Source organism: Chaetodon auriga, chromosome 6 (genome assembly GCF_051107435.1).
Source record: "Chaetodon auriga isolate fChaAug3 chromosome 6, fChaAug3.hap1, whole genome shotgun sequence".
NCBI lineage: Eukaryota > Metazoa > Chordata > Actinopteri > Chaetodontiformes > Chaetodontidae > Chaetodon > Chaetodon auriga.
The window spans coordinates 26,854,545-26,878,614 of NC_135079.1; the positions used below are offsets into that span (position 1 = coordinate 26,854,545).

Sequence of the window (24,070 nt, forward strand, 5' to 3'; positions counted from 1 at the left end):
GTGCTGGGTGATTTCATCTTAGTTAATCAATGGCATGTACTGTGAGAAGACAAATAGTGATATGACTGAGACAGTTCTTTGTTTTAGGTACTCTGTTTCCACCAATTAATAGTTCATGAATCTGCAAACAACATGGTGTAATCCGGAGGCCACCAAATTAGACCCTCCTCGGCCACATCATGAGATTCTATCCATGAAAGTCGACAAGGGCATAACCTTGGGTTTGTCCAGCACCCAGTGAGAATGCACTTGACTTACTGCTTTGAATGTATACACTGCTCTCAGATCAGCCACACAAGGACCAGATGGAATCATCTGTTGTGATGCTGTATTCCAAGCGACAGGGTCATGCACTAAGTGCACTAAGCCCTACTCTAAGTCCACAAAGGACTGGCACAGTGGATGGGTGTTCACATGTGTTCAAGGGTGAATTCAACCGCCACCAGCTTGGCTCCTCCATGGAGAGTACGTCCCATGTACTCAGTAGTTTTGCCTTCAAATCTTCCTTCTATTTCCTGAACTCTTCCCACACCTGAGATTTTAATCCTGTGACCATGGAAGCTGTGGCCTGATGCCCGTCTGCTGAGTCAAGAGTACCCCGAGTAGCCAAGCCTGAGAGGCCAGCCTCAGCCACCATCTCCCACTGCTAATGCCTACCAGCAACTTTTGGATTTAACAATCGGCAGGCCATCAGGTCCAAGCATCTGTCTAAGTAACCGAGGCACATGGATTAAATGATGGATTGAGTGTGGCCCACTGGGTCTCCCTGTCACCAACCCCATAATCATATTTACATAACTTATCAATGCACACTCCACTAACTAAATTGCAGATCCATTTATTTTATATTGTACAAATTAAAGATGCGCAGTGCATTATTTTGAATCAAGACATTAACAACAACAACAACAACAACAACAACAACAAAAAACCTCTTACAAATGACAAATAAGAGCACACATTAAGTTTCCTAATGCTTATTCTGTTATTATTTCTTTTACTTTCACATTTGAATTTCATTTTTTTTACAATAACGTCCATTGATTAAATGTTGGCCCTTTTTTTTTTTATTGGACTTAATTGTGGAAAACCTGAATTTCAAATAACACATTTCTAAAGTTTTGATGTAAATTAAAACATCCTCAAGCATATCCTTAACCTCATCAAATAAGATAGTAAAGTAAAGTAAGTACTAAGTAAAAACACATAATTCAAATTGAGAAGACAAAATTCCATTAATTTTGAGTGCTGTCAAAACTGTTTCACCATAGAGTAGGCAGATTGCTTTGAGTTATGCAAAATACTGTTTGTGCTATCTAACCTCTGCATAATGTTATGCAGGTACAGTCTGCAAATTGCCTGTTGTAGGGCACTGTTTAATTTCAAATGACTATAACAGTAAATAATACTGCTTGTTTGCCATTCAGTTATTGTTCTTGTTATAATGATGCACTAAAATTGTGTGGTATATTACTTTTTAAAGACACAGCTTTATGAATACGGCTAAAATCTGTATATAATAATTGTGGACTGATTAGTCTGTTTTGGGCCATTTGTAAATCAATAAAATGGGGATCTTGAGTGTGACAGGAGGGCAAAGAGAGATAACAGATATGTGATAGATATAGATATTTTAGAAAACAGAGTGCAAAATAATTAAAATAATAAAATCTAAATGATAAGGAAAGGCAAGCTCATAGCACCTTTCAACAACAACGCAATTCAAATTGCTTTAGATAAGACTGCAGATGCATTAAGACAAGATATAAAGAAGCAGATTTTAAAAGAATAATGAAAAATAAACAATAGAAATGGGCAAAATTTCATTTGCAGTTTCATTTGGATTTGTAGTTTTCTGTCCTTTTTGTCCCATTGTGCGTTTATGTTTCCTTTCCCCTTTGTCTCCTGTCTGACCCTCCCCTGTCTGTTGTGTCTGTATTACTGCAGGGCATGACGAGCAAGTCTGGTCTGGCCCCCTCCTCTCCTGAGCACATCTGAAAGGAATCACTCAATCGAGACCTGCTTACACAGTATATAAGCACCAGCCTTTCAGCCAATATTTGTTGAATCGTCTGTTCATCCTACTAGTAACAATTGAGACTTCAGAGCTCTTCCAAGAACCGTTTGCTAATTTTTCCTTGTCTACCTGTCTACCTTCCTGACTCTGGATCTTTGTGCTCTAGTGCCGACCTCACACCCTGTCTTCGCCCTGTCTGTGTCATGAGTAATCTGGAACTGGACTCCCATCGCCAGTTTCAGTGTGTGAATGTCCTAGACTCATGTCTACACGTCAACTGTCTGGGTTTCAGTAATTTTGCCCATTTACTCCAGTACAAAACCTAACACAGTCCCAAATTTAACTGATTAAAAGGCAGTAATAAACCAAAAAGTCTCAATCCTCAATGTATTGGATTAATTGGAGCAGATCTTGTGGTATCTGTGAGTTTGTTCCAGATGTGTGGTGAAAAAGCAAACAAACAAAACAAAATGCTGCTTCATTGAGTTTAGCTGTGAATTGGGGAACCGTAAGGTGAGCTGTCCCAGATAGTCTGGTAAACTATAAGATCACTGAGACCGCCCTCTGATTTAAACCTTTACCTGTCACCTCAGGACACCAGCCATGTCTTCTTTGATGTGCCCTGACTGTTAAACAAGGAGAACTAAGAACATTACCTGGCTTTCCCTCCACTCACTGTGCCCAATAACTTTCGAAGTATAAGAGCAAATCATTAGTTAGCTTGCGAGTTAGTTATAGCAAATAAAATCAGCAAACATCATTTAAGATGGCAAAATTGCAGTTGTGCCTGCTAGAAATGAGAAGCTTGACTTTTTTTCTGCCTCTGTCCGAAATAAAAAAAACACACTTTACACTATTTTAAACTTTATTTTACTACTGTTCAGTGTGTTTAATTGTCTAACTTATGTAATTCATTCATGTTTAAAAAGACTATGGTGTATGTGTGTGTTTTTTAACCCCCACAGCACCGTAACAGGGGCAGCTTTGGGCTGTGGCCAACACAGATAATAGCCACAGTAAAGTTCAACCTGTGGGAGGATGCTCTGTGGTTGGCTGAAATAGGCTTATTTCAGTTAATCAAAACCAGTGGTGAATCTATGTACTAAAATTAATACTAATCAGCTCATATTAAGGGGATATTATTACGTGATACCTCTTTTTGGGTTTAGATGACAAACCTCAATTCTGACTGTGGCTGAAAAATGCACCAAAACCACTGACATGGAGAATTCAGTGTAATTCTGTATTTTCAGTGTAGGTATCCCTCAAAGTCCACCGGGATGAGACATATTTTGCGTATCCTCTGTAACCTAGAAGCTGCCTGAGGGAAGTGATGAGCCAGGTCACCAATATCATAAATAATATGTAAGAAAAGTGACCACTAACATATTTATGACTGGAGATTATATTTAAGGATGAACAGAAAACTAATCAGATCTGAAGAGGAAGGTGGTTTCAAAGTAAATTCCACTAGTGCTAAATTGACCACTTGCCACATGTTGTAAATAACGTTTTAGAGTTGAAATGGGGCCATTTCAATATGTTGCACTGCATCTTGAAGTTCCCTCATTACTCTATTACACCTACCAGTGATGAGCAGTGGGAGGAGTGTGATGGTGAGCCAGCTGTGTAGAATACCAATGTCAAGGAACAATTTATGTTGGTCACTTTGGTCTTGCAGGTCAGAAGTCCCTCATGTGAGCTTTCATCAATCTAAACTGATGGGTGGGGGAGGTGTGAGTGTCCAGAGCTCTTGACAGTGTCTCTGCTTTGTAATTAAGAATGGTGTATATGGAGAGAAAACAGTCTTTCATTGTCAATTTCAGTCACATGCCATCACCTTTTTGGTATGTCCATAATTCTCTAAAATTGATGAAGGACTAAGGAATTAAAAATTAAAAACACACACCTGAATTACTTAACTACCTTAGCTAGCTAACACAAAGACTGTGAGGCAGGACATTTGATCAACAAAAATACAAAACAAATACAGGAGTATATATGTGTGAAGTGTCAGCAGTGTGCTAACGGCTCTTTGTGGGTGCAATTTTTTTTACTATTTGTATTGTTAACTGTAGTGTGTGTAATTTCCTATGACAGTGATGGTACGGTACATGTGCAGGTAGGTACAAAGAACGATTAAAGGGAGATTGGTGTGTGGAGCAATAACATGGCAGTTCATTAAACACGTGTGTTCCAAGTGTCTTCCTTCATGTTACACGTCAAGCAGGCATTACATTAACCAAGCTTCAGTTGGCCCTTTTGTAACAATGAGTAATGGAAAGGCAGAGCTGGACACAATAACAAATCCAAGTACCACCACATAATTCTGTACTGTTGACCACTGAGAATTTCTGCCAGAGCTGAATCACAACTGTTGGTAAAGCATTTCTAAGGTTTTACCAACGTTTTGCTTTTTATGTTGGGGTGTTCTTTTTAAAGGTTTTATACAGCATTTTGACCTTAAACCTACAGGCAGCATGGTCTAATTGAACTAAAGATTTAATATAGAAAATATAACAATCCAAATTAAAATAAAAAAGGTATAGTATTTTTGTTGTCACTAGGAATCGGGGTGAAATATTGGATCTTGGCCATGACCATTGACTGTAATCAGCAGTACAGCCTTTGCCTGCAAGGCCTCTGGCTCTACTTCCTGAATGCAGATAGTCATTTGAAGTTTGGTGAAAGTTTGAAATTTTCAACTCCTGAATTCAGACCTAGATTAGCAAAAGTATCTTTGATTGTTCTCTCCTCCCTTGTAATTGATCCCAGTCAACAGTAACAAAATTAAACAGCAGTTTAAATACTTGACTCTTGAAATGTTTTTGTTTAATTTCATAGGTTTGACGTGCCACTTTATTAATCAGGCAACCTTTATAAAGGAGTTGTAATGGTTTTATTAATGGCAAATAAACCGTTTGATTAATGCTTTATAGATCAACTCTAAGTCATTTATAAGAAAAACATGTTAATGAAAAATCTGGTTAGCTGGCCAAACAATCCAACTGATAAACTAAATAGCTAAAAGGAGTTTTCACAACATGGCAACTCAAAGGTTTTTCTTATGTCAATAAAGCATTAATAAATGATATATTAATCGTTAGTTAAGCCATTGGTTACAGTATACAACCCCTTTGTAAAGGGCTAGATGACTTATTAGAAAGTGACTCCACTTGACCTTTGAGTCCACTGCTCTAACAATGTATTTTCCTCTATAAGCACCCACAAAATGTTTACTCTATGATTTCAATTATTTTAATTAGAGATTAGGTATTTTATTTGCAACTCCCATGATCCTGCTTCACTTGACCAGTTCCTTCTTTAAATAATAATAATAATAATAATAATAATAATAATAATAATAATAATAATATGCCACTTCTTTAAAATCTGGCCAAAAAGCATATCAAAGTTGACCTCATATGACTAAATGGAAATATTCAAAATAACAACAACAACAACGCTGCCGGGCTGCATCCATACCAGTGCTCTCCTGTGGGCTTTCCCGTCTGACCTCAGCAGTTAGTCTGGAGGGACACATGTGGTTGTGGTGGAGGTTTGGCTCTGAGTGTTTTAGTGTGACATGGCTCTGGGCTATAATAATGCAATAATATCCCTCCATCATGCATACTCTGAGTCAGCCATATACCCTTCAGTCCATCGCAGGCTGTTCCATTAATAGACCTATAGACTGTAATACATTTACTGATAGATAGATAGATAGATAGATAGATAGATAGATAGATGGATGGATGGATGGATGGATGGATGTTGCAGTGCTGGAGTCGCATTATAACACAAGTTGAATTACGATTTGATATGAAAGGTTTTTAGATTCCAAGATTGAAACTGGGGATGAATAAACATCACATTCACTCTCTGATAGTCCAGAGTCGGTCAATTCAGCGCAAGATTACTCATGGAAGTGGAAATGCCATATTTGTTCTGATTTAGTCCTGAAATATTATTAACTGAATTAACTGAATTTGTCCTAAAATTGTCTAAAAAGCTTTGAAAGGCGCTGTATGTCCTCTTATGGGTTGTTCTTTGCCCTCTGCCTGAGGCTCTATAGCTTATATCTAGGCTACAACACAGATGGATTTTCACTTTGTCTTACTGAGAAGAATTTCGGGAGTTTTTGGAGATACTCTTGTAGAGGCTTTATGATAAAAAAAAACTAACCAAATGAATCAATAAATATAATATCTGATCACGTGATCCCTATAAGTCTAATCAGTAAAATAAGCAGGCGCTGTCTTCCTCGCTTCAGCCAGCATCTGTAACATTACCATGATGAGCAGTATTTGTCTTCCCAGTGGGTGGAGGGCAGGTCACAAATGCATTACGCACTAACGGACATTGTGGACGAGCAGCAGGAGTCCAGCTACCATCTGTTATTGGTTAAGGGAGCGGAGGCACCATAACCTGCGCGTTTCAACGCCACCGTCAAGCCAGCCACAGGACCGACACTTCCGGTTATACTCAACTTTCAAAGTAAAATCGTAAATGACTGACATCTCTGTGTCATACAGTGACGCAACATGCCAAGAAATGAAAGGGCAGATGTGAGAGGGAATTTTTTCTTATGTATGTCATAAAAGAGAAAAGGTGTGCGTGTGTGAGAGACACACAGAGCGGGAGAACTGCAAGGCACGCGAGTTGCACACTCACTTATTTTGAAAGCAGACTGTATTTTGGTGCGTGTCTGCGACTTTAAATTGGCTGGCAGGAGCTTCAGGACAGCCTGTTGCGCACTTAGGGGCAGACACGGATAGAGCGCACCATAGCCACATGGATGGACGGTGGCAGTAATGGACCTCCCTTAAAGACTTTTAATGATTGGACTGTCATTGGGTCGGCTTTTCTAATTCAACAAGCGTTCATTAAACGTGCCACCTCTGAGCGGATACAGCCTTAACACAGCCCCGGAGCAGGACAGAAGGGACTCTCGAGGTGCGTGTGTATGTATATGGCTGTGTGTGTGTGTGTGTGTGCGTGCGCGCGCGCGTGTGTGTGAGTGAATGAATGCTTTCTTGGATGTATACACAGATGTGCTCGTGTGTGTGTGTGTGTGTGTGTGTGTGTGTGTGTGTGTCCCAGCATGTGTCAGTGCTTCCAGCTGCAAGTATTATTTGTCCAGCAATACTTTCACTTTCGCCAGGTGCGTAAGTTGTGTATTGCTCAAGCGGCGCGTTACTTGTGGCAGAGGAACAAGACAAAATGAGGCTGAGGAGGTTTGCGAGGCGAATACACACTGCGGCTGAGGGGGTAATGCAAGCATCTTAAAATTTACTGCAGCTGTCACTGATCAGGACCGATAAGGTGAGACCCAGATCCCAGAAGGGGGGGGGATTTGCTTCTCACTGCCATCGGACAATTTCAACACTACCGAGCAAACCCAGGAGTGAGAGAGATCAACTTACAAAATTAATTCTACACTGCTTCACTTTTACCTACACAAGACTGTCGAGCAAAAACTCTTGCAGTATATAATCTGAACGGAACAAAAGAACGTGGCAGAGCGACACAGTGCGCAACGTGCTTAAATATAGGTTCAATATAAACGTCCCTCCCTGAGAATAAACAATTATTCCTGACCAACATGATGAGAAAAGTTAATGCAACCACTGGCATTTCAGGCTTTTCTAAATGGCTTATTTCTGTTTTTCTGCAGTTGAATACATATGTTTTGGTCAGGATGTGGAAATACAGCGGGTGTTTCTGCTTTATTTGATCCTAGACTGTGACCGTTGCTTATTCAATCAATTCGTTCTGCAGGGCAACAGAATCTGACAGCAAAATCAATGCCTATACTACCGTTTGAGCAGCTGTTAGTATATAGGCCTTTGGCCACAAAAGAAACCCTTTTGGCCTCAGGTCATTGAGATATGTATGATCATGTTTTTTTATTTATTTATTTGTTTTGTTGTTTCTTACTGGTGAGCTAGAGAGGCTGGAATTATAGGACAATGTAGAATCACAAAATCCAAAGATAGAACAGAACAGGAACAGAGGTGGGAAAGAAGAAAAGAAGAGGAAAGCTGCGTTGAGTCAGCCCCAAGCTCTCTCTCTCCCTCTCTCTCTCTCCCTCTGTGTGTGTGTGTGTGTGTGTGTGTGTGTGTGTGTGTGTGTGTGTGTGTGTGTGTGTGTGCATGAGTGAACAGGCTCCTATGCTTCTATCCTTGTGAGGAGCAGTCTGAGGTTTAGTGTGAGGACAGTTTCACCCAGTCATCATGGGTTCAGGGTTACAATTGCTTGGTTTTAGGGGTTTGGAATTAGGATGAGGTTTAGACATGTAATGCTAAGGTTAAGGTTAAGTGAATGGATATGGAAGGAATGTAGACAAGTCCAGGATTACTAAATAAACTAAAAGTTAAGCTATTCTTTTTATTCTGTAGGCCTAAGGTCATACAGTATATAATTGGAAAGGAAACGTAAATCCCAGACCTTAGAGATGCAGCTTTTCATGCATCATTCCCTGTGTGGATGCCAGAAGTTCAGCACAAGCACTATCATGTACTACTGTAACATTTAGCTTTTGTGTCTGGTCGGATGAGCATCCTGAATTTTTTGATGTTCATTTATAGTACTGGACAACAGTGCGTTCTCAGCTTTTACTGAATTCTGGTTGTCCTGTGCATGCTCTGGTGACATCTCGAGTGATGGACAATATTGTGATGAAGTGAATAACACATTTTGTTTGTATCTGCAACACAATGTCAGAGAAGTATTATTAAAGTTTGCCAAATGTTCAGATTCAAACCCTCAGAATCTGCAAAACAAATCCAATCATATCTGAATTAGAACTAATTCAGTTTTTTTACTGTACCTAATACATGTCTCTCAAGGTTAAGTCTCTCGAAATGAAACTTGTCAGGGCAAAGCTGAAATTGGGTGTGGGTGTCTTTAAATGGGCTGTTAACATGAGCTCACGTTTGTCAACTTCCTCAGACTATCTCTGTGTCCCCCCAGCTGTCCCATTACTTGCTTTCATTATTCTTATAATCTGTTAAATTGCTTAGATATTGTTGTTGTTCATTCTCCTGCACTCTCACTGGGATGAAAAAATGAAACTTAATGAAAAATAATAAAAGTTTCCTCTACTGTGAGGAAAACATTAGGTGATCACAGTTATACCCTTAAAGAGAAAAAAAAGAGGAATCAAAGAGTGAGGGAGGGGAGCAGAAAACAAAAAAAAACTCAGAATTTAGACAGTTTATTGCCTGGATAAGTAGAGCATACGGATATTAAACAAATACTGAGATATGTTTAAATGTATTTTCAGTTAGATATCAAGAATATTATTGATCCAGCATCAGATTGTTTGTGTTGATGTGCAACATAAGTCTTCTGTCCCAAAATAGACACTTTTCATTTGAGTGAGTACAACAAATCAGTAACATTCCCATGTGATTATACAGATTAATTCCTGTGTGTGTTTCACCAAAACATCAGAAACATTCTTAAACTTCGCTGGAGCTTACTTCAGATTGGAAGAGCAAGCAAAAATCAGGTGGTGGGTGTGCTGCTACCACAAACCACAACTTCCAAGAGGATCACGGGTTGACTCAACACCTCTCTGACAGTGGGAACTTTTTCAGCTTGCCTTTTATCTTGATTATCTCTCATATCTTCTTTCCTTTGCTTGCTGTGAAATTGCTCTGAGCTCAAGAGTTGCATCTAAAATGACCTTGTAGTTTGTTAGCTGGTGTCAAGACAATTAGGACACATCTGCCACCATGGGGTGGTAAGAGAGGGGTATCAGTGTCAATGGGAGGGTGGTGGGGGTTGGATGGGGGCCGTAAGGTGGTAAGAGGGGGATGTCAGTGTCAATGGGAGTGTGGTGGGGGTTGGATGGGGTCTCTGGGGAAGAAGCTGTTCCTGTGCCTGCTGGTGCAGGAACGGAGGCTCCTGAACCTCCTATCAGATGAGAGGGGGGCAAACAGTCCATGATTGGGGTGGGAGCTGTCACTGCTGATGCTGCGTGCCCTTCTTAAGCTTGGTTTAGGCTTCGGCGTCGCGGCGACGCCGTACCTACAGCGTACACCCTACGCCGTCACTGAGCATTCGTAGTTCTGCGTCGAGGGAACGCGTTGCTCCGCAATTCACCGCCAAGCCGCTAGGGGGGTGCGGCTGTGTCTTTGTATGGTTTCGGGGGGCTCTTGCTGCCGCGAAGAGGAGTTGTAGAGGTGGTCGTACTTGCATACCTCCTCGATAATTCTTTCTTCGGCTTGGTCCAGTTTTTGTTGTAGCTCTCACCACAGAAACTTTGAAAATGGCGGTGTTGTTGTGCTGCGACCATAGGGCTGCGACTGAACCGAAAATTACGTTCTGAACGGACCAATCACAGTCCTCGACGTTCACGTCAGGATTTTTTGGAGGTGCGCGTCAGGCTACGGCGTAGGGTCCGCGTGGTCTGCGTCGACGGCGTAGGTACGGCGTTGACGCGATGCAGAAGCCTAAACCAAGCTTTAGACACTGCTTGTGCTAGATTTTAAGGTGCTTTTATTAGTTTTTAAATGTCTTAACGGTCTTGGGCCATCTTATCTGTCTGAACTGCTTTTACCATACCAGCCCTCGCGGGACCTGAGGTCCTCTGGCACTGGCCTTTTAATTGTTCCAAAGGTTCGGACCAAAACCCACGGGGAGGCGGCATTCAGCCATTATGGTCCGAGGCTTTGGAACAGCCTGCCGGAGGGCATCAGGACCGCAGAGACCATTGGTGTTTTTAAAAGGAGGCTCAAGACTCACCTTTTTAGTTTGGCTTTTAATTGATTTCTTTTACTCTTTTAATTCAGACCTGTTTTATCCTAGCCTATTGTTTTTAGCCTCTCGGTCGTTTTTCTTTTTTTCAATTTTATTTTAGGTCTTAGGTCTCGTATTCTATTGTCTTTTAGGTTTCAGGTCTTTTTATTCCATTGTCTTTTACGTTTTAGCTCCAGTGTCTCCTCATGGGGGGCCTCCACGCTGGGAGGTGTGTCTGGCCTGCCTGCTGGGGCATCGTCCTGGGGACTCCTTGGGACTGGAGGACTGGGGGACTCTGCCCTGTGTGTGGAGTCCATCCCGGTCTATCTGGGTCAGGGGTCTCTGTTACGGCGGCGCTCCCTGTGGGCTGTGTCCCCTTGCAGTGTGGATGAGCTCCCCATGGCTGGTTTTTTCCTCTCTTGATTCCTCAGTGCCCTGCCATGTTATTATACCGACAGCTACGTTGGGGTGGGTGTGTGTTTGTGTGTGTGTTGTGTGTGTGTGTGTGTGTGTGTGTGTGTGGGGTTGTGTGGTTGCATACTATTTTGCATTATCATGGGTGGGTGTATGTATTTGTGTGTGTCTATGTGGTTGTGTTCTATTTTCTATTATCATGTTTTTATCCTTTGTCAAGCACCTTGTGTTGCATTTTTATGTATGAAAGGTGCTATACAAATAAAGTTTGATTGATTGATAGAGGTCCTTGATGGCAGTTAGCTGGGCACCAATGATGTACTGGGTGGTTTTCACCACCCGTTGCAGGGCCTTCTGCTTGGAGGCTGTGAAGCTACCGCACCATACTGAGATGCAGTTGGTCAGGATGCTCTTAATGGTGCGGCAGTAGAAGTTAACTGGGATATGATGAGCCAGGTTAACTTTCTTCAGTCTCCTCAGGAAGTAGAGGTAATGTTGAGCCTTCTTTATCCGAGTGGAGGAGTTGAGGGTCCAGGAGAGGTCTTCGGAGATGTGGACGCTCAGGAACTTGAAGCTGGAGACACGTTCAACCTCAGCCTCATCGATGTGAATGGGGATGTGACTGCAGCCTTTAGTTTTCCTGTAGTCCACAATGAACTCCTTGGTCTTCTTGGTTTTGAGGGTCAGGTTGTTGTCAGCGCACCACATCACCAGCTGCTGAACCTCATCCCTGTAAGCTGACTCGTCATTGTTGTTATCACCAAGGTGTCATCTGTGAACTTGATGATGGAGTTGGAGTCATACACAGGCACACAGTTGTGGGTGAAGAGGGAGTAGAGGAGAGGGCTCAGCACATAGCCCTGTGGGATGCCGGTGTTCAGGGTCAGGGTGGCGGAGGTGTGGTTGTCTAACCTAACAGACTGGGGTCTGTTGGTCAGGAAGTCCTGGGTCCAGTTGCAAAGGGATGTGCTGATGCCGAGGTTACTAAGTTTGTTGACCAGCTTGGAGGGGATGACTGTGTTGAATGCAGCCTTACAGACGTTCACCCTGCTGAGTGCAGAATACACAAGTAGACTTTATTCTATATAATCAGCTACTGGGAAGAATTGACTATATATATATTTTTTCTCTCTTCAGCTTTATTTATTGGGTTTGAAGAAGTCACTGCATGTCTGCATATCAATATAGTATCACAAGAATATGTACTGTACATACACACACACTCAGTAAATAAAAACAGATACACAACAGCCACTGCCACCACTCAAATGACAAAAAACAGGTAAGTAAATCAAACCACAAATGCACAACATATTTCAAAATATGACATGAATGCCTGTCAATCTGGAACAGTAGGGAATGAACAGTGTACCCTTGTTGAGTAAAAAAGGGACCCCATTTTGTCTAATTGAACAGAAGTGTCCATGGGGAATGAGAGGTGGGAGAAGGAGTTTTCCATCAATCAAGTATTAAGCATCTGGCTAAGAGACTCACAAAGACAAAGAGGTTTGCTGTATGATTAGGAGTTACAGAGTTTTTGGTGGTTTTGGATATGGTGCTAAAAACTAGCAATTGTACAAAGAAGGCCACAACCAAAACATATGGGCATGGGTAGCAGGTGCCTGAAGACACCTATCACAGGTCGGGTCAGCCAGCAGAGAGAATTGCAACACTCTTTGATCTCATTGCCAAGTTGTCAAATGGTTCATCAAAGTCTCAATAGTTCCAAAGAAATCCATGTTGTCAACCTGTTTGAAAGATTTCAGCAGCGGCTGCAATTTTTGGTCAATATTAATGCATAATGTGCGATGATTATGTACATTGATTAATATGTGTTGATGACTACACCTACTGTGTGTTGAATGCGGACAGACAGCATTAATCAGTTCTTCAGTGTTGATTTTAAAGTGAAGTGGGACTGCTCCCATAATGTAGAGTACATTTATAACGGTGATGCAAAGTAACTAATCAAGTGCTGTACTTTTTTTGACTTTTTTCTTACAGTTTTGAGGTACTTGTACTTTACTTGAGTATTTCCTTTTTCTGGTACTTTCTACTTCTGCTCCACTACATGTGAGAGGTAAATACTTTGCTAAATACTGTACTTTCTACTCTACTGCATTTATAACTTAAGTTACATTACAGATTCAGATTAATAATACAAAACATGATCAACAAATAAATTAGGATATAATCTTATGGATAAGGTAAGATGATCCCCAGGGTGAAATTCATAAGCTACCCAGCAGTATATATGTATATATAGTAAAAAAATAGCAGCACCTTTACCAGCTGCAGCATTAAATTAAAGTATGTATTAATACGTCAGTGTTTATAATTCAGTAATACTCATATACATTATTCTGAAATGGGCCATTCTGCATGAGTACTTTTACTTTTTGTACTGTAAGTATATTTTGATGCTAATACTTAAGTAAGATTTTGAATGCAGGAGTTTTACTTTTAAAAGAATTTCTAACAATGATGTTATATGTTATAAGTATTATTACATCTGCTTAAGCAAAAGATCTGAGTGCTTCTTCCACCACTGATATAGTGTGCGTACATTCAAATTTTTCTTGAGCTTCTATGATCATAATTACTCACATCCTAATGTTAAGACATTCATATAAACATGCACAACAGTGAATTAATGAATGCCTGAAATGCTCAATTTAAGTCAAGAAAGAACTTTGGTCAATAGCCCTGCAAAATAACCAGGGCAACCAATTCAACAGAACATTTTATTACTTATTATATCCAGGGAGAGAGGAGATTTTTTCCTGGAATGGGTCCAGACTTCAAAGAAACTTATTTGACCTCCCATTGGAGAGAAAGATGGCAGAAAGCAGGTCAGGAAAGACATACCAGTGTCTAATTTCCTTTGTTTTTTCACAACAAATAAATGGATGAGCAATAATTTCTTGAAATCAAATGAAGACAAAACAGAAATTCTATTAGTTGAACCTTAAACAAAAGAGAAATGCTGTTGAACAATCTGGGGAAATTAACTCCCTGGATTAATCTGAGATCACAAGTCTCAGTGCTATCATAGATTCAGGTCTAAGCTTCAAGTCCCACTTCAACAAGGTGATGTAATTGTCATTTTTCCACCTTAGAAACTTTGCTAAAGCATGACCATTTTTAAATCAAAAAGATGGTAATAAACTGATACATGGCTTTATTTCAAGCTGACTCGATTACTGTAACTTACTATTTAAAAGCTAATTCAAAACTCAGTTTAAGCTGATCTGCACTGGCTTTCTGTAACATTTAGAATTGCTTTTAAGGTCCTCCTCGTATCCAAAGTCCTTAATGGACTACGACCAAGCTACATTGCTGAATCCCATGTTCACTATTTGCCTTCAACAACACTGCAGTCCTCAGATGCTGGTTTATTGGAGGTTTCCAGCAACAGCCGAAAGAAAATCGGGGATGCATCTTTCGTCAGTTATACCCCAAAGCTCTGGAACAGACTTCCTATAGATATCAGGAAGTTAGCTCGCTGAATGTTTTTAAAAGAAAGATAAAGTAACGTAAAAGTATCTCTTCACTTTAGCCTTCAACTAGCTATGATGTCCTGATACTGGTCTGAAACTTTTGTGCTTTACCTCAGGCTTATGTATAGTTGTATTTTACTTGATTTTATGTATTCTATGTAATCTATTTTATCTATATTTTATTACTATTATTCTGTGGTTTTATTTTCCATCTCATTTTATGATTTTTCTCACTTACTCTTACTATTACAATAATTATCAAGTGGATTTCATTTTCTATCGTATTTACATAAATTGTTTCATTTAATCTTTGATCAATAGTTTGCAGTCACCTGACGTTCAATTCAGACAGAGGGCCGGAAGTGAAAACTTCAATGGATGAGAGGAAGGGAAGTTCTTAGTGGGCTAGTTTAGATGAAATTATGAGAGAAAGATATGAGAATGTTGGATGTTGGATATGGTCCTTATGAAGAGGAGTGATTTTCCAATTGAACTAAAAGATTTGCCTGGTATTAAAGCACTACCTGGTCATTAAGACGTTGCTCTACTCTAGAAACCAATGAAAGCAGACAAAAGTATAGGGGCATACAAGTTTCTTGTTAGTTTTGGGTGTACGACCCCAGCACCAAAGTACTCTGGGATGACACGTGTTAGCTCTGTTGCCTGTAGCCATTGTATCTATCACGATAGATTTAAAACTAAAGCTAATGTGGCTAATGTTACATCATTTCAACCATTAGCCGACTTGGCTGTTCCCGACCCCAGACAGTTAACAAACCATTTTTTCTGGTATTTTTTGGTCAATTTCTTGCATTTTTCACCCTTATGAAGAACAACTTTTGGTACTAGATTTAAGCTCCTTGTGGTTTCTTGGTTTGATCAATCTGAGGAATTGTAAACAATGCAAAACATAGGCTTTTTTAGTGTGTGTTACATTGCTTCCTATGCAGAAAATTACTTCTGGCCCTCCATCTGCAGTTTGCACCACAACAGATGAGTGATGTGATGTCATGTGCAAACCTATTTTTATATTCATTCCGTGCCTTTTCCATATGAAGCACTCACTTGTTGCATATGATTTCTTTGTTATAAAGCACTTTGAGCTGCAATTCCTGTATGAGAGGTGCTATATGAGTAAAATTTTTTTATTAGAATTACTATTGTTGCTTATTAAAACATCGCCAGACACACACAAGGATCACCCAGCCAAATTCTTATCCGCTACCAGCCTGTTGCTGCTGGAGAGAACTGGGAGAGGTAAAGAAAGATGAAACAGTGTTAAGGTTAATACACTGAAGGATATAAAGACACATCAAAAGTCATATTGTGATTCCATCTCTGGGCTTTTATTATGCTGTCATATAGGTTTGTTATTCAGAGGTGTTTCTAATATTCTGTGTTTGTATACATATAATTGTGTGTGTGTGTGTGTGTGTGTGTACACACACACACACACACACACACACACACACACACACACACACACACACAATTAGGGAATTAGGGAGGAGGCCAGAAAATTAGACACACCTCTGAGTATAATGTACTTCAGTATAACACCACCACCTTTAATTATGACCTCTGTAGTAAACATATAATTGAACTTACACATTTCTGACTATTAACAGAAACTGAACAGTATTAAATTTGTAAATATAGGATTCATGGCACAGCTGTTATGTACTTCATGACCTCCCAAAAGAAATAATGTAAAATTAAATGTCTTCCAAAAACCTTCAGTGATGTTGGTCGAACAACCATTCAAAATCGTTATGTACACATACAGCTGTTTCATCATTGTTTTCATCAGTGAGATCAAAGTTGGGGTACAATTCCAACCCCACAGTAGAATTCGGATATTCAAGTTTCAGGTATGTTTCTTTATGCACGTTGGAATGATGGATGAGAGGCAGATCTCACAATAGTGATTTCAACTCTCTTCAAACATTCAAAGTGTCCCCTAACCAACATTCTCTCATTCATGTGACATCCTCACAAGTCTACAAGCCATTTTTTCTGCGAAACAAAGTGAAACTGTTTACTGTTAATGGTCACAGGCAATGGTTGTGGTGGGGTCGTGTTGTGCCACTTAAATTTATCTCTGTATTCTGTCTAACAACTGTTAAAATATACTTCAGTTTTGTGATTATTCACAAGCAGCTGGCCTGAGAAACTGTTTTGAGTGTTAGGGAGTGAATACAATTCCCCATGCCTTGTTCGTTTTAAGTAACAGGTCCTCTCCTTAGAGCTGGTGGTCCAGTGTGGTTAGTCATGTAATGTCACAGGTTATAGGTGAGACAAAGTATTATATATCATCACATAAGCTTTTGATATTAGCTTCCACAGGGACAGTATACCGCAGACTGCTAACAGTATGTGGGGTTCACCCCTTAAGTCTGCTGGCGGCCCAGTATAGGGCACCCATGTTACACACAACACACCAGTCTCTGTGGAAAACTAATAATACATAATTTTAATACACTATATATTATGATAGTATTAGACTCCAGCAATATGACATATGCAATACCAATACCACATATGCAAATTCCGGTGCCAAATAGCAGACGTTTGGTGCAGGGTATACACTTATGATATGAAAACAAAATGTGTTTGTATGCATTTCATCCATCACAGTGAGTAAAGAAATTTTTTCATGCCACTTCTAATCAACAATTTTATTTATTTTTAATTTATTAAAAACTAGTTTTCACTTTAATTCAAGTGAATCTTACATCAAAAGCTTGTGAAAAAATCTTGTAAAATTGTTTTTCAACCAAAATTTCAAGCATTTGGTGCAAACACTTGTGGAGTTCTGTGTTTTTGAGTACAACAAAATATGTGGAAACATTTTTTAAAGGCTATTTGGGCTTAAACCTGTCTCTGTCCATCTGTTCATGAGTAGGGTTGACTGCCAGTTTTTTCCCCCATCTGTTTGATTGTTTGCGTATTTTTCTTTTTGACTCCCTGACTAGTTTTTGTTTCTTGTTTTCAGACTGTCAGTAGAGAGCAACAGAAGCACACGTGCCATAAATACCAGGAACTATTGCTGCTGGCATGTTTCAGAGATGCCCAACAATGCAATGAAGACCTGAAGCTCAGCAACCGATGAAGAATTGCAGACACCAGTATTGTAGGAGTGTGTGTGGGGGTTTAAAGTGCTGTGGAGCCGAACACTTCAGCCTAAGAGTATGGTCCAAATGTCCACCTCAGCCTGCCTGCTGGGAGGCCTTTTGGGTAAGACACACCTATACTTTTGTGTTTGCATGTGCATGCACTGGCCCTTGCCACTGTAATTTGTTTTGAGGTGGTTTTTGTTTGTGTTCCAGATTACAAATTAGAATGGAGCTGTTCTCTCTCACTCAGACTTACTGGTCCTTATTGTCATATTTGATTTTTGGTGATGTTTTTTGTCAGGCCCTAGTGTTTTGGTGGCTTGTCATGTGCCAGTATAGAGGAGAAGCCCAGTTGGAGAAGGGTCATTGGTAATCCAGTGGCAACTTGAAGTTTTGGTATCAAGTATGTACATATACTCAAATAGGTCAACAGTATATATCACAAGCTGCCATGGAGTTGTACCAACTGCAGTATATCTCTGCAAAATTACATTTAGGAAAGCTTTCTGGTCTGCCGTAAATAACCAAACAAATGTATTTGATCACCATATATCTTTTCTACTATTTATCATACTACATAAAGTAGGTTTTCAGGAGCATAGGAGCTGGTCATGTCCTATGGTAACAAGGCACTTGACAAACAGTTTACACATACCAAATACTGCAGTGATGATTTGGTTTGATATGATATTGTGGAACAGAAATTTTGTTTCCACAATTTCCTCAGGATAGAATATCCTCTTGCAGTCTAGTCAGTGGCTAAAATAGACTGTTGCTTTAATCCATTTTGACAGCAGTTGATAGCACTGTTGGATATAAAAGTCAAGCACTATGAGTTGGAACAGCACAACTTAATTACATGATCATCTGAAGAAAGAAAATGTACGCTACTCTACAGTGTACTCATGTTCAGGTTGACCTACATTTATGTAATAGCTGTGGCGTTGCTAGGGTCTCTTGGGGCTCCAAGCAAGAAATCCCTGGGACCCCCACTCCACCCATGCACACCGCAAAAAAATGTTTTTTGCACACATAAATGCACAATTTCTGGGACATTTGAGATGAATGCTGAAAAAATAGATTAGTGGTTCTCAAAGTGAGGTCCAGGAACCAACAGAGGTCCCTGAAATCCCCCCTAGTGGCTGGGGGCTCCGAGCAACTACGAGGCTTACCTGTCTGCAAGCCCTGCCCCTGTGGAACAGAGAGTGCTAAGTGGACAACATGCTAATTAGCTAACATTATAAAAAAATAAATTGTCTGGTGATACTTGAAATTGATAATCCTCTGTCTTACCAAATGTTGAACTTTCTTCAGCAGCCACATAAACATTTCTGCCGGTCAGTTAGTATACCGTTGACTTTTGTGAAAGCAGCTAAAAGTTGCACAGAACATTTGTACTACAAAAACTTTGTCCACACTAAAGTAATATTGAAAGTGATGCTTATGTTGTTGTATTGTGGCTCTAAACAGCTGCTGTATGTAAAAACAGGGACAGGTACATGAATCTTTGACAATTTTTTTTTCTGAGAGAAGGGACTAAACATAAGGGCACAACAATGAACTAGCACATAAGTTGTATGTGTTGTATGTGTACATGTGTGGATGTGGGTGGCTATGAAACATCAATTCTCACAAGAAAAACCACAACTCTGAAAAGATTGAATAACTGCATTGAAACTTGTCCTTAGTTATAAGCAAATCAAATCTCAGCTACATAATACGATCATCAGCATATCCAAAGAAAAACACAGATTGGCTAAATACAGGTCGCTGTTTTCAGAAACATTCCCTGCTGGCTCTGTCTTTAGATTGTTGACAGCTGACATTTTGCACCCCGCTTTGCTACCTCTGGTTTTAATGTCAAACACCTGCAGCCAAGGGCAATATCTAAAGCTGTCTTCACTCCTGACAGTCGTGTGATTCACATGCAGTCGTTATAATCCTCTGTCTTTAAAAGAATGCAGACAAACTAATGGAGAAGAGCTTTGCCCGGTCATTAACTATGACGCGAGGTGAATCACAGAATATTCCTATTAAACTATGTGTTTCAAGGTACAGCTTAAATTTTTGTGACTAAACTATTTTTCAAATACACATAATTTTGAATTGATAAGTAAAAGTTTTTCTTGTCAAAATGTAACTACATTGGCACATTGTAGCCTCTTTTCTTCTGTGGTTCCCTGGTGGTGGGACAAGTTACCAAACTCCATTCGATCTGCAATGTCTCTCAATCTTTAGAAAAGGCTAAAGACCAAGCTCTTTACTGAACACTATTTACTCTATGCACAAAATGCACAGACAGTGTAATTCAATCTCTTCATTGAGGATTTGTTGTAAATTTCAAGACAAAAGTCTACTACGCAGCTGACATCTGTTACATATTTCCTTCAAATATCCCTGCGGTAATATCTCAAACAATGCTGTTCAAAGAGAGTATTAATGTTTTTCCTGATCACACTAAAATACCCCCAGGTGCTTTTTTGCTGTTCAGAAATATACTCTAGGCTAGTTGATCAAATAAATAAATAAATAAATAAATAAATAAAAGAAAGACATGCTGTTAAATATCACATTATCTCTAGTTTCATCCTTGCAAACTTTAAAAATGTAAATAAATGACCGTGTTTAGCCACTCTTGTTTTGTATGTGAAAATATATGCAATACCAGTATTTCAGATTTTAGGCTCTGTGTAGAACATGGTGTTCTTTAGAGACTAGGTAGAGGTAGAGAGACCGATAACTGACAGCTCTTCATTTAGGCACAAATGTCATCACGTGTGTGAAGTGCTAGGGTCAGTGTGGTCTGGCACTTCATCCTGTTACTCAGGAATGCCTTGTGGTTGTATACAATGTGGACTGTGACGACAGTTGAGAATTTGTGGGCTTTTGTCCTAAACAAATGCAAATATCCACTTGTGGATACAATATGTTTTCAATTTTGGTTGTGGCCATCTGCATTTAATGCACAGGAATCTAAAATGAGCAACCATAACACTGAATTTTTTTATTTTTCCACTTTGGAAAATAATAAATGCAATGCCCTTTACATTCATCACTAACACTGTGTTTAGATTGACTTCATCAGAAATTCATTTTACATAATAGAAACATTATGGCTTTATTAGTATTATTATTAGGGTATATATAAGGGTTGTAGCAAAGATGCAATATGTAGTTAAAATATAATCAAATTATTAAAGAAGACAGTAAATTGAATAGTCAACTTCAGTGTAAATTACTATAAATGTCAACTACAAAGAAAGCCACAAAACATAATATGTTCTTGCTTGCAGCTTGAGCTGAAGCTGCTGTGGTAGGTGGTATCCACACTTAGCTGATGTGTAATAGCCTGTAGTAATTAATATAGCCAAAAGTATCAGTATTTAAGGTTTTGGTGCTTTCTTTATCTTACTATGCTAACTTAGATTTGCCTCACAACAAGATAGTCCTGGTTTCAAACCAGACCAAGTCCGATTTATCCTATTTTATCCTCAACTTAGTTACATGCACTTCACTCTGAATACTTTTATGTCATGCCAGAAAGAAATAGCAAAACAGCTTTTAGTATTGCAAGCACTCTGGTTTCTGTTTGTATTCTGAGAAGTAGTAGTAGTAGTAGTCAATTTTGAAAGGGCTTTGGTTGCATGCAAGTAAACAAGCGAAACGCTTTGCTGAAATGCATCACCTATAGTCTGACAATTTATCTTTTTATTTGCTTTTATAAAATTCATCTGCATTCATGTGCAGATAAAATAAGACTTTATTGATCCCAAACCGGGGAAATTACTCGTTATAGCCAGCAAGTTTCACAAGAGAAGAGAGAAGTATACAACTTAGAAATTGCACCAGATGAAATAGATAATGTGAGCATATAGTAGCATTGATAACAGCAGTGCAAAAAAGGTAGGTTTATGATGTAGAATTGAGAAAGACAGCGTCAAGACAGTGCTACATGACATGATGCTGGAGTTAAACAGTCTGACATCTGTTGGGATGAAGGACCTGCAGTAGCGTTCTTTCTTACAGACTGGATGCAGCAGGGAGGAGGTGAGGTGATATTGCCAAATGCTAACAGCTCAATGTCTCTGGTGCAGTGCTGCTGTTTCACACTGATGTGCTCTTGGTTACACCATCTGTTGTTTGCAAACATCGCTACCACCTTTCCCCACACCACTCTCCTTTGTTCTTCTGTCTGCTCTCAGCAGTTGAAAATTGTGCAATCATGCAAGTCCGACGAGATCTCCGTTAACCAAATTTCGGTGAAACACGCAAGGCTACACTCCCGGTACTGCCTCTGCAGTCTGGTTAGCGCCATTGACTCTTCCTTACATGTCTCTGCTGTAGTTCAAGTTCATGTAGTTGTGGTAAGTGCTCAAAGATGCCAAACACAATGTCAAATTTTGTCTGCATCTTTATTGATAACTTCAACTATTGTCAGACCTAACAGAACTACGCACAACTCTGACCTAGGAAGGATAAGTTTAAGCTGATCAGGTGGGCTAGCTTAGCTATTTCAAAGCTATTTCAACCTTATCTATGTGGAAAACTGCTGAGTCTGTGTTTGGCCCCTGACTGTCAGTTTGGTGTGTTTGACCCTGGGATGTACAGCTCTTTTACCACTGACAGTGGTTGCAATCATCCAGTCAAACTTGGCCTCAGGCATTGGTGAGTCACACTTTGAGTCTTCAGAAGGAAGCACCCCCTCTGACACTGACATGGGCTGATATCTCTAAATGGTCAAACAAGCACTTACTGGGAGGATTGCACAGAATCCCCACATTGATCCTTCTGCTTGTTAAAGAGAAGATTTTCCTTCCTGCAATCGCCAAGTGCTTGCCCATGGGGGAATTATAAGGTGTCTGTACAGGAAAGAGTATGGTCTAGACCTGCTGTATATAGAAAGTATCCTGAGACAACTTTTGTTGTGTTTTGGCACTACATGAATTAAATTGAATTGAACTGAATCTTCCAGAACAACCCTGACCTCCTGGTCATGCTCCTGCCCATCCTAAGGGATTGTTCCATCTTACAGCCTCCTGGTTGCCCTCCAGTCCTGCTCTGTGTAACAGGTCCCAGACCGAGTACCTGTAAACAGATAAGGTTCCTGTAAAACAGGAGAAAGAATGAGACAGGCGACCGTTGCTTCTGTTCAGTGTAGCTTCGCTCAGCAGAATTTATTTACCAATTTGCAAAATCTCTTTTCTTTTCTCTTTTATCCTTTTGTTCTGTATTTGGTTTTTCCATATTCAAATGTCATTTAGCAATACAACGTCCATACTCGCAGAAACAAAACCAAAATACCTGTAGGCTCGTTATAGCACAATCCTCTTACTTCTGAATAAAACACACATTTTCCACCTCTTCATAAAGAGTAATCCTGAGTTCAGTATACAACTGCATTAATACATCCTTATTCAGTCAATTAACTGAGCTACCATTTAGTTCACAACTTCTGAAAACAATACCATGACATATAAAATGTATCGGTCCTCATATACTCCCTTATTTAATCTCACTCATAGTGCAAATAACAAGAAACTAGCATATTGCTCTTAATGACTATTGGTTCAAGAGAAATGCATGAGCTGAAGACTTGCAAAGTTTAACTATTTGAACTGCTTACAATATTCAAATATGTATATATATATATGACTGTAACATTCAATTTATTTACACAGGTAACAAAATACTGTACCAAATAATAGTTTTTAAACCAACATAAAATGTGCTGGAGCCAGAAACTATGATGTGGTTCGGTCACAACAACAAAAAAAATATACTGCGGCGCCATCTTAGGCCACACACGACACACAGAGAAACCGTGTTTGCCACTTGTTCAGTAACCCTTTCAAACATACTCAGTAGCCTTACAAAATTGATCTAACATCTCATTTAAATGTATAGCAACAAGTGTAGGTAGTTATACAAGTTTTAAAACACCACCAACCTGTAAAACAGGAGAAAGAATGAGACAGGCGACCGTTGCTTCTGTTCAGTGTAGCTTCGCTCAGCAGAATGAGGAAGTAAACAAGAGTTTGTGCGCAAGGAGCGTCCAAGAGGAGAAGCAAAGCGCCACACTGCCTCCTGCTGGCAACACTGAATAGCTCTAAGTGTATCATATAATGAAGGTTTTTGCTCTCACTAAGAGGCATTAATTGACCCTTTTGGCACATATTAACACATTTCTTTCACAGAAATAATATTTTCAACATAAAGAAAACAAAATTACATAAAATGTGACCTTACATTTCATGAGCGTCACATCTGCCCTTCAG

At 39.6% G+C, this 24,070-nt stretch overlaps 1 protein-coding gene across 2 annotated transcripts in view; it reads left to right on the top strand.

Moving 5' to 3' along the window:
• Positions 1-6,740: 6,740 nt before the first annotated feature.
• The window catches only part of il34 (interleukin 34), a 44,165-nt gene continuing 26,835 nt past the window's right edge, over positions 6,741-24,070 (top strand). For both annotated transcript variants that reach the window (XR_013077251.1, XM_076732578.1), the window contains exons 1-2: positions 6,741-6,973; positions 17,675-17,916. Coding sequence is in view for 1 of the 2 variants with exons in the window: in XM_076732578.1 (XP_076588693.1) it covers positions 17,871-17,916 (46 nt within the window). In the remaining variant the exon portion in view is untranslated. The remainder of the gene's footprint in view (positions 6,974-17,674; positions 17,917-24,070) is intronic.